This window comes from Akebia trifoliata, chromosome 8 (assembly GCF_017979445.1).
Source record: "Akebia trifoliata isolate Shusen 1 chromosome 8, ASM1797944v1, whole genome shotgun sequence".
Taxonomy (NCBI): Eukaryota; Viridiplantae; Streptophyta; class Magnoliopsida; order Ranunculales; family Lardizabalaceae; genus Akebia; species Akebia trifoliata.
This window is the reverse complement of record NC_141382.1, coordinates 30740518-30752789: the sequence shown is the minus strand read 5'-3', so window position 1 is coordinate 30752789 and position 12272 is coordinate 30740518. Positions and strand designations below refer to the sequence as shown.

Sequence of the window (12272 nt, the reverse complement as noted above, 5' to 3'; positions counted from 1 at the left end):
AATATTGATGATTTTAAAAGTCGTGCTCACATATAAAATGCTTTCGATTATAGAATCCTAAAATTGAATTATTTTGCAAAATGCTTTTAAAATTCACTATTGGCACAATAGGTCTAATGGGCCAAGTGAGAGAATGTTAGAACCCACATGTAACGTATGGCTTCATTGACCTAGGTCAAATTGACCTTTATGATTTTTGCTTCCAAATCGCACAAGGATTCTATAATATAATGGGATATCAGTATTAATAGAAATCAAATATAATTAGAAGTATTATATTCTTTAAGGTTTAATACGAAATCTTGATGGATAGGAAACCTATTAAAAGAATGATTTTAGGTCCTCAACTTTCATCTATAAAAGGGATCGGCTACCCCATGTTGAAAGTATTGAATAGACAACGATTTGTGAAGAACACACAAAATAAAAGAATAATAAAAGAAGTGATATCCATCAATCACCAATCCAACCGATCCACATAGAAGGAAGGGGAAAGGTGAGTCTAGCAATAAAATATCACCTCGATTGGGGTTTCAAAGGCTACAAGGAACGTGGATTGAAGAACACATCTCTAATACATTAAATCAACAATTTAGCGATGACACAAGATAAGTAACCATAACCTTGTTTTAATTTAATGTGAATGGCATGTTTGAGATATGCATTGATTAGATTCTATTGGGATAATGAAAGTCATGTTAAAGATTTGAATGCATGTATTTTACAACATCTATTACATATCTTAGGACAACCTAGTTTTGAGTTTTCATCTTTACTACATGAGTATGCATTTGTGCAGTTTTTCTCCTCCAATGATAGAGATTTGCACACTTGTTCTTAAAGTCAAACACCCTCAATTCACATATGTATGTGAATTTGATTTTCCCAATTATCAAATGCACCCAGAAGTGTTAGTTGGCCAATAAATGTGATTCACACGATAGCTTGTGTTTCATGATAGAGTTGAAGGTATTTCACATCATTACTCCATTTTGCTCAAAAAATCAGTAACATAATTTACTATGATTTACAAATCTTGTTGTGTAAGATATCCTCTAGATTTCCCATTCTCTCAAAAACAATAATAAAGGAAATTTTGTTTCTTTTTATTTATTTATTAATAAACAATGATAGAAGAATAAATGGTATGACTGAGAACATATTTGAACTCTTATTTTAATGAAAAACATAACCTAGCAAGAATTGAAATGGAAGATATATACACTTGTGCCTTTCTTTAATTATTCCTCTTCATCTCAGCTTAAATTGGTTAGGTTAGTCTTGTATCATTTGCATCTTGAACTTCTATTTCTCTGGATCCACACTTAATTTTTTGTTGGATTCCAATGTATCAACGTTAGCTGCATGAGGCTCTATAGACCCATCGGAGAAATGACGTTTTTGGTCATGATGAGCTTTTGTTACCCATATTAGAATTGAAACCATCATGACTGTTGAGAGAGTAACCAACGATGCCCACACCATCTTAACATATTTCTTCATTGGTTTGCAGTGTTTGGAGAGGATCTCATTGAAAGCGTCTGTTACTACCTGACAGTCTACAAGGCTTTCCATGCCAGGAAATGCATCTAGTAGATTTTGAATTGAGCTTGTGTAGGACTCCACTGTTTTAAAATCATTGGTGGAGATGAATTCTCCTTCTTTACAAGTTCCAGTGTCCTCATTAGAGCAAGTAAAAATCTTCAATACCTTCAAAAATGAGAAAGAATAAGAAATATTAATTACAAGGTACAGTTGATGAGAATATATATATATATATATAGGTTTTGGGGATCTTCCCATTCTTATAAGGACAAAATGTTACTATCCTTGGTTCGTAGCCATTTTGGTTTGCTTCCCATTCTGTTAAAGTTAGAAAAGTACTTTCCGAGTTTGAAGAATTTGATTCTTTTCTTTACTTTTTTTTATTGTTTGTCTTTAACATTTTCTTATTTTATCTGTTTATGTAGATTTCATTAGGACGGTCAAGAACCAATATGACAATAGATTGAGCCTAGGAGAGATGAGGATGATGAGATGGTTAGGGCACCTTCAACGAAAATCGATTAGAACCCTTGTTAGAATGAATATACAATTTGAAAGTGCTAAAAGGAGATGAAAGTCCAAAGGAATGTGGATTGAGATAGTGAAAACAGATATGAACTCAATTTCAATAAAAAAAAATAAGTGACTAAAAAATTGCATAGTGGAATAGGATATGTTAAGCAGGCCCCAAATCTTTAGAATAGGGCTTCATGAATGGTGTTGATCCATTTGTGTAGATTTTCTTTTAAACTTCGTTGGTTGTCAATTGATATATATACTTTGTCGTCTCCTAACATGAATCCGATCATTAATTTTACCCAAAATTGAAGTAATTTCCCCTTATTTGTATATGCAAGGAAATGGGATTCTTAATTTCCCCTAGTACATAAATCAAAACTCTTTTTAACTCTTAACATTTGAAGTAATATATTTTTCTTTTTTTCTATTTGCCAAGTTCTCAATTTGCCAAAATGCGTTTTGTTCCTTGAGTCACCTTGAAATTCAATTAATTTCAACAAGTTTCGTTTATAAGATAGATTTTTAATGTCTTCATAATGTATCAAGCTTACCTGGGGAATGTCTCCTACTTGGATTGTGCCGGCAGGACAATTTTCTGGATGGTAATGATATTCAGGTGGCGCCGAGAAAGGATTGCAGACACGAACCATATTTGGAAAGGGTGATGCTGATATGTTTGCATTTACCTGAGAATTTGTGAGTAGAATAAGAATGATGATGAGTAAAGAACTTGATGCAAGCTGTTAAATATAAAAGCTGGTATGGCAACATAATCTACAATCTAGTTTTTTTTTCGTAACATAATGTCAATTTATGGCATGAAAGCTATCGATTTTTCTTAAGTACCTCATTTATGAGATTGTAGATCCCTATTCCTGTGTCCTGTAAGACTGACTTCGCCGAATCAAGTTCATCACATGGAAGGATTGAGCTTAAGCTGTTGTTGTAAGGGTCTTGCTGGAAATCCTTAAGAGCAGTGCATGTGTCCCCAGTAAATCTAAAAAATGATCATCAATGCTTTCCTTTAGATCAGTTTTTTCTTTTGTTTTGTTTTTTTGTGCAAGTTTTGAAAAATAAAAAAATTAATGTGAAACAGTGGAAGAAAGGAAGAAATATGATTTACTTTTCAAGGAAGAGGTACATCCCAAAGAACATCCAACACAAGACTGCTAGTAACCAGCATAGGATTATAAGCCTGACATAAGATAATACATGAGAAATCATCAGTTTTAATCCTTCTTAATGATAATACGCTAACGTCCACAACAATGATTCTTCCATAAATATACCCTCAAGAAAGCATCATTATTTCATCATTTGTATAAAAATAAATATTGATTTTTTTTGTCCATTAATGTTCAATTAGAGCTGGCATTGGGTCTGGTGTGGGTCGGATGAAGTTATTTCCATAACCTTATCCAACTCTATATCCGGTTATCCATGTCCAATTTTTTACCCACTTATCCGATTTGTACCCAAATTTCAAGCGGATATCCAAGTCGGATACATATACCTCATTGTGAACATGATGGAAAAATCTTAATTTTTGGTGATACATATATTTTATTGTGAATTTATTGTATTAAACTTGGATAAATGGATAATCGGGTTGGATAGGACGCATATCCATTTCCAACCCTAAAAATATTCGGATAAAAATAATTGCCGATAAATTTTCTGGAATTCTTAATCGGATAAAAAATTTGCACCCATAGCAGAATAACTCGGGTAGGATGAGTTGGGTAAGCGGATATTATCTTACCCATTGCCATTGAACAGTTCAATGGTATTTTTTTTTAAATTATCACAAAGTCAAAGAGTTATTTACAAAATTGACAATTAATACTCCTAACAAAATCATTACTTTTTTGCATTCAAAAGACAAAATAAGGATGACTTTTAGTAGTTTCATTAGAAGAAACATGGTTGTAAAGGATGCTAACTTCCCCATAAAATCTTGGATATAAGCAATTTCCCAGGTACATTTATGTGAAGATCCATGTGTTTAAAGATTTAGGTTACTTACATGTAAAATGGTCGGCGCAACTTCAGAAATCCAGTAACTGTAAATGAAGGAGTTTCAGAAATCGAAACCAGATTCATGGATGAATTCATAAACTTGTAAATTCACAATAAACAACCATATATATCCATTATTCGGTATACTTACTTGATAAGACAATAACAGCTATTAGGTTTAATGAAATTGTGATGGTGGTGGTTAAGTAACTGCAAAGAAGAGGAACATATATTTGTTGAGTTTGCAAAGATGAAAGTAGAAGACATGAAAATGTTGAGATGAATTAGTGAAAAAAAACTATGATATAATATAAGAAATGAATGTATTCATGAAAATGTAGTAGTTCTAATAAGATGTATTTTAATACACCATAATATGCTATTAGGATGCATTATAAGTAGGTGTACTATGGTACATCGATCAAATCATATTATAAAGAAGATTAGGATCAGATCAAATAAATGTTAAGAAATCATTTCTAGATAGGATTTTCATATGTTATTTTTGTATATAGACCCTATTAGACTATTGTAATCAACAATCAAAGAATCAAAACAGAGAGGAAAAAAGAAAAGAAGAGATTTACACTATTTTAAGAGCCTTGTTGATCAAGCGCCTATTCTTCTTCGCTTGTCTACTTATTTCATTAGCTTCACTGTCAAGCCTTATGGAAGTGGAGTGGAGGAAGCTGGAAGCCTCACTATTTTCGTTTGAGGTTCCTAAGTTATCACTTATGCCCTTCATCGCGCCAGTCACATTATATATGGTGCCCGATGCCCCATCTGCTGTATCCATGATGATCTTAATCACTGTTTTCGCTCTCGAATGAAATTTCGAGGTCCCACCAAGAACAAACCCAGATGCAACTCTGCGAAGACATTAAGATGGACAAGTACCGTGCGAAATAAGACATCAATTTCAAGAATATATCTTAGCATAAAAATGTGTAGACAACTGTTATTCTATGGATAACATAATCCTAGTATATATTGCTTACTCCCAAAAGATGTTAACCCTTATCGGAGCTAATCCAACAAATAGTTATCTTTCGCAAAGATCTTATTTTTGAGAAGTAAACATTTCAAAATTCTTGAGCCAACTTCATTACAAAATCTGATCTGACCCAATTGGAGGACCGATTCGGTCTAGTTTTTGGAACACTAGAATGCACAACTTACATGGCTAGAATTGTGAAGGAAGTCCCCAAGAGCACAGGCCAGAGATAACACTGCCTAGAGCAAGGTAGTCTCTTCTTAAGCTTTCTATTCTTCATCTCATTTGAATGACAAAGAGTGGTTATAAGCAGAAAACCACCATAAACCATGCCACAAAGAAGCCACACTGCCCCAATGGCATATCCGTAAATACCTGTAAATACAGTAGACTAAAGGGCAAAAAAAAACAAAAAAAAAATTAGTGATTTATCAAGGAGCAGCTGATTTAGTATAAAAATTAAAAAAAGAAATATGGAAATTGATTCAAGGTGGACCACGTGGGCCCCAAGTACATCCATAGGGCTAGGACATATGAAAGAATGGGGCCCTTGTGTCTCAGTTTTTTGTAACTGTTTTTTCCATGTATTTGTGAGTAGAGTATTTTCTTGCCACAAAGATTTATGAAAGAATCTGTTTCATTAATTTAGAGGTCTTATGCAGAAAGATTTGAGTTGTGGGAGTGGATTTCAATCCTCTATGTAAGAGATTTTTTGCTCACAGAAAAGCAATCCAGGATTTCAGAAAAATCCCAGATGACCAATCGCACCAAACTTAATGAAGGGTAATTTTACAAATTAGAGATACACTCGATGCACATGGATTCATGTGATTGGTTGATCGGTGATTTTGTGATATCCCAGATTGACTTTTTTTAGAGCAAAATATTTTTCCCTCCACTCTAGGTGTATGAGATCTGGATTCAATAATAAAGAATTTGGATCACATTTACTCAGGAGAAAGGTTAAAACCCGCCTTCCAAATATTAGATCTTGTCACATATATATAAAATATATATTTTTTTTTCTGGTAAATTTAATATGTGAAAAGATCTGAGTTGTGGGGAGTAGGTTTTAAGTAAACCTCCTCCCTAGGCGTATTGAAGAGAATGGACTTAATAATATATATCTTTTTAGGGGCATTTATAAAAAAACACTCCACGTGGTAACGGAGGATAATAGTGTTCATTATTTCTCACTAACTATTTAAAAATATTTTTATAATTTTTAGAAAAACCAATTAAATACAGGGTGGGATCCTTGGACTCAGGCAACGTGAACTCGTGAATATATGAGATCCAATGATTGGGATAAAAGATGTATCCCAAGAATATATTACTGATCTCTAAGATAAATATCAATTGTGTAGTTTTTGGGTCAACTCACTTGAGTTTCTCAGTTGACTCAATGAGTTTTGTGTAAGACTCTACATATACACACACACACAAAAGAGAGAGAGAGAGAGAGAGAGAGAGATTACACTCCAGTAATGCTTGTTTGTAATGTCGTAGCCTCCTTCATATTTCTCAAAGTTATCCAAAGGGTCCACTCTTATTGTATCTGCTAAGTTTCTCATTGGTTGTGTTATATTCTCTCTTTCTCCTTCAAGAATAACTCTGCCTACGAAAAGCAAAAAAATGAAAGTGTGATTTGATAAATATTATAAACCTAGATTTGTATATCAACCTTTGGAGCAAATAGTATTTTTTATTATTTATAATTAGGACTAGTGAGCATAGATGACAAAGGGAAAATTTTGGACAAAATGGGAAAAGTGAAAAAAAATCAGAAAAAAGAAAACATATTATTGTTTACGAATAATACAGAAACGTATATTTTTAAATTAAGCATAATATTAAAAATGATTAAATTTCATATTATAAAAGAAATATTATTAATTAAAAGTAAATAAAAGTAATTTTAAATTAATTTTAAATTCATATTATTAATTAAGCATTTTGGTAATTTTAAATTACACCCACACAAATAAAAGTAAATAATCTCACCTGACAAAGAATTAGACAGTTCTTTTAGTCCTCTGAGGTAATTTTGACTGTACAATCCCTCACCATGGGCAAAAGTAGTAATTGCTCTGAAATTCAAGGTTATAAGTACCAACAAGAAACTGAACCTTATAACCAATCTTTTGCCTCTTGTGGTGGAGCCCATCGCTAACCTGCTAAAGAAGTAATTGACTCGATAAGCTTGACTTTAGACCATGACCAAAGTACCTATATTTTAAAAAAATTAAAATTAAAAATCTCTACCGAACACATAAAGCAAATTAGTGGACTAATTATATATCAGGTGGCCCCAAGGGCGGAGTCAGGATTTTCTTGTAGTGGGGGCAAACAATGATTAGATGTATAGTTTTAAGAAGAAATTCAGAGGCTTTTTTTATTCAAATTGAAGAAAAGAATATTTAGGTCATTTTCAATTAATATATGAGAAGGCCCGGTCAAAAGGCAATATCTTCGACAAAAAATTTGGCAGGGACGGGGTGCAATTGCCCCCAACAGCTTGTTACCAGCTTCGCCCTTGGGTGGCCCACCCATCATGCAAATTGAAAAGGACCATTATTTTCATATTGAACCCCACAAACGAGTGACATAATATCTAGGGTTACCAATGGAATGTATTGGATAATATCTGTTTACCCAACTCATCCTACCCAAATTATTAGAGTATGGGTACAATTTTTTTTCTCCTACTTGAATATTCGCTTGAAATTTAGTAACAAGTTGGATAAATATATCCTTTAATTGGATAAATTATGGGATATGAAAATCCTTAACTAATGTGGGTATCAAATTGGATACAAATCTCCGGATATAGAGTTGGAGAAGGATCCGGATATGTGCATTATCCTACCCACATCTGACCCATTGCCACCTAATAATACCCAATGTATATCATGATTTCAAAAATCATTCTAGAGCCATCTTTCTATCCTTTGTGAAGGGATGACGAAAATTTCAAAATCGCATGTTTTCTTCTTCTTTTATTATTTTCTAGTTCTGAGCTCTACCAAGCAAAAAATTGAATTTGAAAACAATGATCGACGTATATATAGCTTTCTACTTTGAATCCCTACTAGATCGTAAATATCTTGTGGACCAAGCGAAGCAGAGAGAGAGAGAGAGAGAGAGAGAGAGAGATATATATATATATATATATATATATATATATATATAGAGAGAGAGAGAGAGAGAGAGAGAGTGTGTGTTGCGGTCTAAATTGACTTCCTTTGCCACTACGTTGATGTGGGTAGTGCACAAAGAACCATAAATTTTTTCCACAAGATATGACAAAGGAAGCCAATTCAACATTTTTCACATATAAATGTCAAAAAATAATGGTCGTTTTCAATTTGCATAATATATGGACAAATTTTGAACATTTTTTTTTATCACGATTCCAATCATTTCTGACAATTTTTTTATATCATGAATAACAAATAGAAATGATATACTTCTAACTTTGAACATTTAAATGTTTGTTTGTTTTTATTATTATATCTATTTCAACGATTTATAATAAAAAAAATGAAGAACAAAATCAAGATTAAAAAAAAAATTATAGTGTCGAGCTCACCACTTTTTATTTAGTATTGAGTTCAACATTTTTATTGTCGAGCTCACAAATTTTTTTTTATCATCGAGTTCAACCATTTTTTCTATTGTCGAACTCATCAATTTTATTTATTGTCGAGCTCACCAATTTTATTGTCGAGTTCGACAATCTTCTTAAAAATGTCGACCTCAATAATAAAAATGTTAAACCCAAAAATAAAAAATGGTGGGCTCGACTTTGGTAAAACCCACCCCTTTTCATTTTTCGAGTTTTTCCTATTAAAATACATGGAAATATCGACTAAAAACTTGACATAATGATTTGTGTAGATGATTTCAAATCAAAAGAACTATCATTGATCTATTTTCATATATATTCTAATTGCTTGAAAAACCCTTGAAAATAACTTCTTTTTCCTTCTCAAATCTTATCCATAGAAATGGCGTCTTTAAAACACAACTAAAATGCCAATAAGGGCAGTTTTGATATTTCAATCATATGAGATATGTGGAGTGGGGTCCAAAGGACTAATTAGAAATAAACATTTTACTAAATTAATTGTTAAGAGAAACTCTAAAATTTAGGAACTAATTAGAAAAAAAAAATCCCTTCGAATTAAAAAAAAAAAAAAAAAGGTGGAGTAACGTTGCGGGAAACATTTCTTTCTAGGAATCACTAGCATCTTGATGAAAAGCATCAATGGTTCGTACACACACTTACACATCTGAAAGTTCCCCCACAATGTTACTCATACACGACTCAAGATGAATGCATATGGTTGGGTACGGCTGATGTGACAAGATCACAGACCAGCACATCTTTTCTTATGTATCTCGATGAAAACGATCTACTACCTTGTGCCTTTGCCACGTCAGCCGCATAACAAGGTACCGTGCGTTCATCACGACTCAAAAATAAAATGAAAAAGAGTAATGATTTTCTTACTTCCCACTCAAAATACTCTCCTGATGTGGCTTGTGTTAGAACTATAGATTTTTTTCCTTGGGATACACATAAGCACATACCACTTAATGAATTTAACACGACTCTTACACAAATCAAAAGTTTACAAGTATTTTGGTTTCAATCAGAATCATTCCTTTCCATTTGAAACTTGGAATTTATGAATCATTCCTCTCGAATTGAAACTTGATGAATTTATTCAACAACAAAAAAAACACTTAAAAATATATGAAATAAAATTAAAAACAAATAAATTATACTGGAAAACTTACCAGGTATCAAAAGATTTCCTAAAACTTGATCAAACCCTCGCAAATATCTTTCAACAGCTTATCTTTCTCCAACTTTCCAACCTTCAAGGCCCCAACAACAAAAAACTATTTCTTCCTCTCTCTCTCTCTAACACAAAGCTCTTATTCTACCTCAAAAATATCACAAACTCCAACCCAAATCCTTCTGCAACCTGGAAAAGCTCTCAATTCTTAATTAAATAAGCATAAACCTGAAACTCTCTCTCTCTCTCTCTCTCTCTCTCTCTAACAAACAGAAGCAGTCATGAATACCTCCCAACACAAATCTCTTATTCTAACTGAAATCACTGAATCTAAGCTCTCAAAATCTCAAACAATAAAAACCCATATCAGAAACTTCAACACAAATACTTGTACAACTGAAAAATCATTTCAATAATAAAATCATAAAGAAGCTTAAATAAAGAAAACCACCCAGGTCAAGAATTTAAAACAGAAATCTATCTAGAAATTGTATATTTTCCCAAAGACCATGAACTTCACAGCAGCCTTCATTTAGTAAATTTCTAAGAAGATCCGTGTCAAACACCCCAATGAATATCAAAGGTCTACTTAATCCACCTCTTAAAGCCACCAACTCTTTTAACTTTCTAACATCATCGTTTATTTCTCGTGGAGTGGAGGGTTTTGGAGAAGTGCTTCTGATTTCAACCAAATCCTTTTCTACAAGTCAAAAGAGAACAAAGTTTCTGGTCAAATTAAACGACCTTAAGGTCTTGGGTCTACATATGTAGGAGCAAAGGAATTAATTATTTTTTGCTATGGATCTAATATACTCGATCAACGTCACTATAAATAACCACGTAATGAATTCTATCAAACCCACTAACCTATAAATGTTGGACCCACTTATGGCAAACCAAAACTCAAGACCCATTTATGATTTCAATTGGCTGGACTAAAGCATCATTAGTGGGTAATTTCTAACCACTAGATTTGAGATATTTTTTATGTCTTCGATTAAAATAATGAATTAGTTTTGATTTTTATTGCATGGGTTTTAATAGACTAGTAGTAGTCCAAAATGTATACTACGAGGCATTTTGTGGTTGAGTATACTTGGAAGCATTTTTTACGTGTATGGGTCATGGGCTAGACATAATTGAAGGTGTGCTTGAAAATTGGTTGGATTTTCATTTTTCATGAAAAATGATATTTTCCAATGTTTGATTATGTGTTTTATTTTCTTATATATAAAAGATGAAGATCTAGCAAAGCTTGATCCATCTTAAAATTATCGTCGAATCCAAGCCCTAATCTCATTATCCATCTTCTTCTTCTTCTTCCCCACCATCACCACCATCATCGTTGTTGTCGTGGACGATCGTCGTTGTCACTTCCATCATCATAGATGTCGGTAAGCCTATCTTTTTCTCTCCTCTTTCATTTTTATTTTTTTATTTTTTTCGTATGTAATCAAACACCAAATTTGTGATTATCCACCATACCCATTTTCCCATGGATTTGAAATTCCATGGAAAATTAATTTTCATTCAATCAAATATATCCTACATCTAAAATTCTCCCATAACCCAAATGCACAAAGGAAGAAAAAAAAATCAGAGGCTGTTCCCTTCTATTTTTTCCCCTAGAAATAGTCAGGGTCATAAAAATTATGATATTTGGATTGTATATTGTAGACACCCCATTTTTGCAACCACCTAATTCGACAATTTGTCATCCGATTAATGTGGATTCCTAATGATGATCGTAGAATATGTGAAAAGTAGAAAACTTGTGAGATGCATTTTTTCAATTTTTCCAAATCTTCGTGATTTCATATCTCTTACTTGACACACTCGACATAGAAATTATGCATGCTTAGGATGTGGCGCCCCGCCAAACACTAACACAAATCCCCATGTCAGATCTCGAGGTATTATGTAGCACCTCGAAATTTCGACATGGTTTCCTCTGTTTATGTTAGCATTCCAATGCGTTCAACCTGCACCTGATAAACGACATCCAATCCTGCATTTACATACATAATGTAATAACGAGCGGAAGCCTATATACATCTAATATCGTACGATAAATCAGAGTGCGGAAGAAGAAAATTTATATACAGGATTATACAGAGATTTTCTCACTTTAACAAAAGTCCTAACTCTCAGAACAACATCTATTATACTACCTAGACAAACTAACACCATTAGAGGGGTGTAGCCCCAATACTCACCAAGTGACAAAGTCTGGCTATCTATTTGACCCACCAGATGATTCTCACTCGTGCTCTATACTTGTCTCGCCAAGCTTTAGATCTGAAACTAAAAAATAGAGAAGGAAAGGGTGAGTAACAAGGGTTACCCAGTAAGGAAGCAACAATTTCTGCCAATAACCTCTCCTAACA

The 12272-nt window shown here is 33.0% G+C and overlaps 1 protein-coding gene across 2 annotated transcripts; it reads right to left on the bottom strand.

Moving 5' to 3' along the window:
- Nucleotides 1-1083: 1083 nt before the first annotated feature.
- Nucleotides 1084-10632, bottom strand: LOC147396504 (uncharacterized). Of its 2 annotated transcripts, none has more exons than XM_086451513.1 (11): nucleotides 9884-10632; nucleotides 7082-7254; nucleotides 6556-6695; nucleotides 5263-5468; nucleotides 4671-4952; nucleotides 4235-4293; nucleotides 4091-4127; nucleotides 3188-3259; nucleotides 2911-3061; nucleotides 2616-2750; nucleotides 1084-1710 (listed from the first exon to the last, which is right to left on the bottom strand). In XM_086451513.1, the coding sequence occupies exons 2-11, from the start codon at nucleotides 7242-7244 to the stop codon at nucleotides 1306-1308; spliced, it is 1650 nt and encodes a 549-aa protein (XP_086307639.1). In that variant the 5' UTR covers nucleotides 7245-7254; nucleotides 9884-10632; the 3' UTR covers nucleotides 1084-1305. The 2 variants fall into 2 exon arrangements, with proteins under 2 accessions (XP_086307639.1, XP_086307638.1); XM_086451512.1 differs by having other exon boundaries at nucleotides 7082-7251; nucleotides 9884-10631.
- Between the last annotated feature and the right edge of the window lie 1640 nt (nucleotides 10633-12272).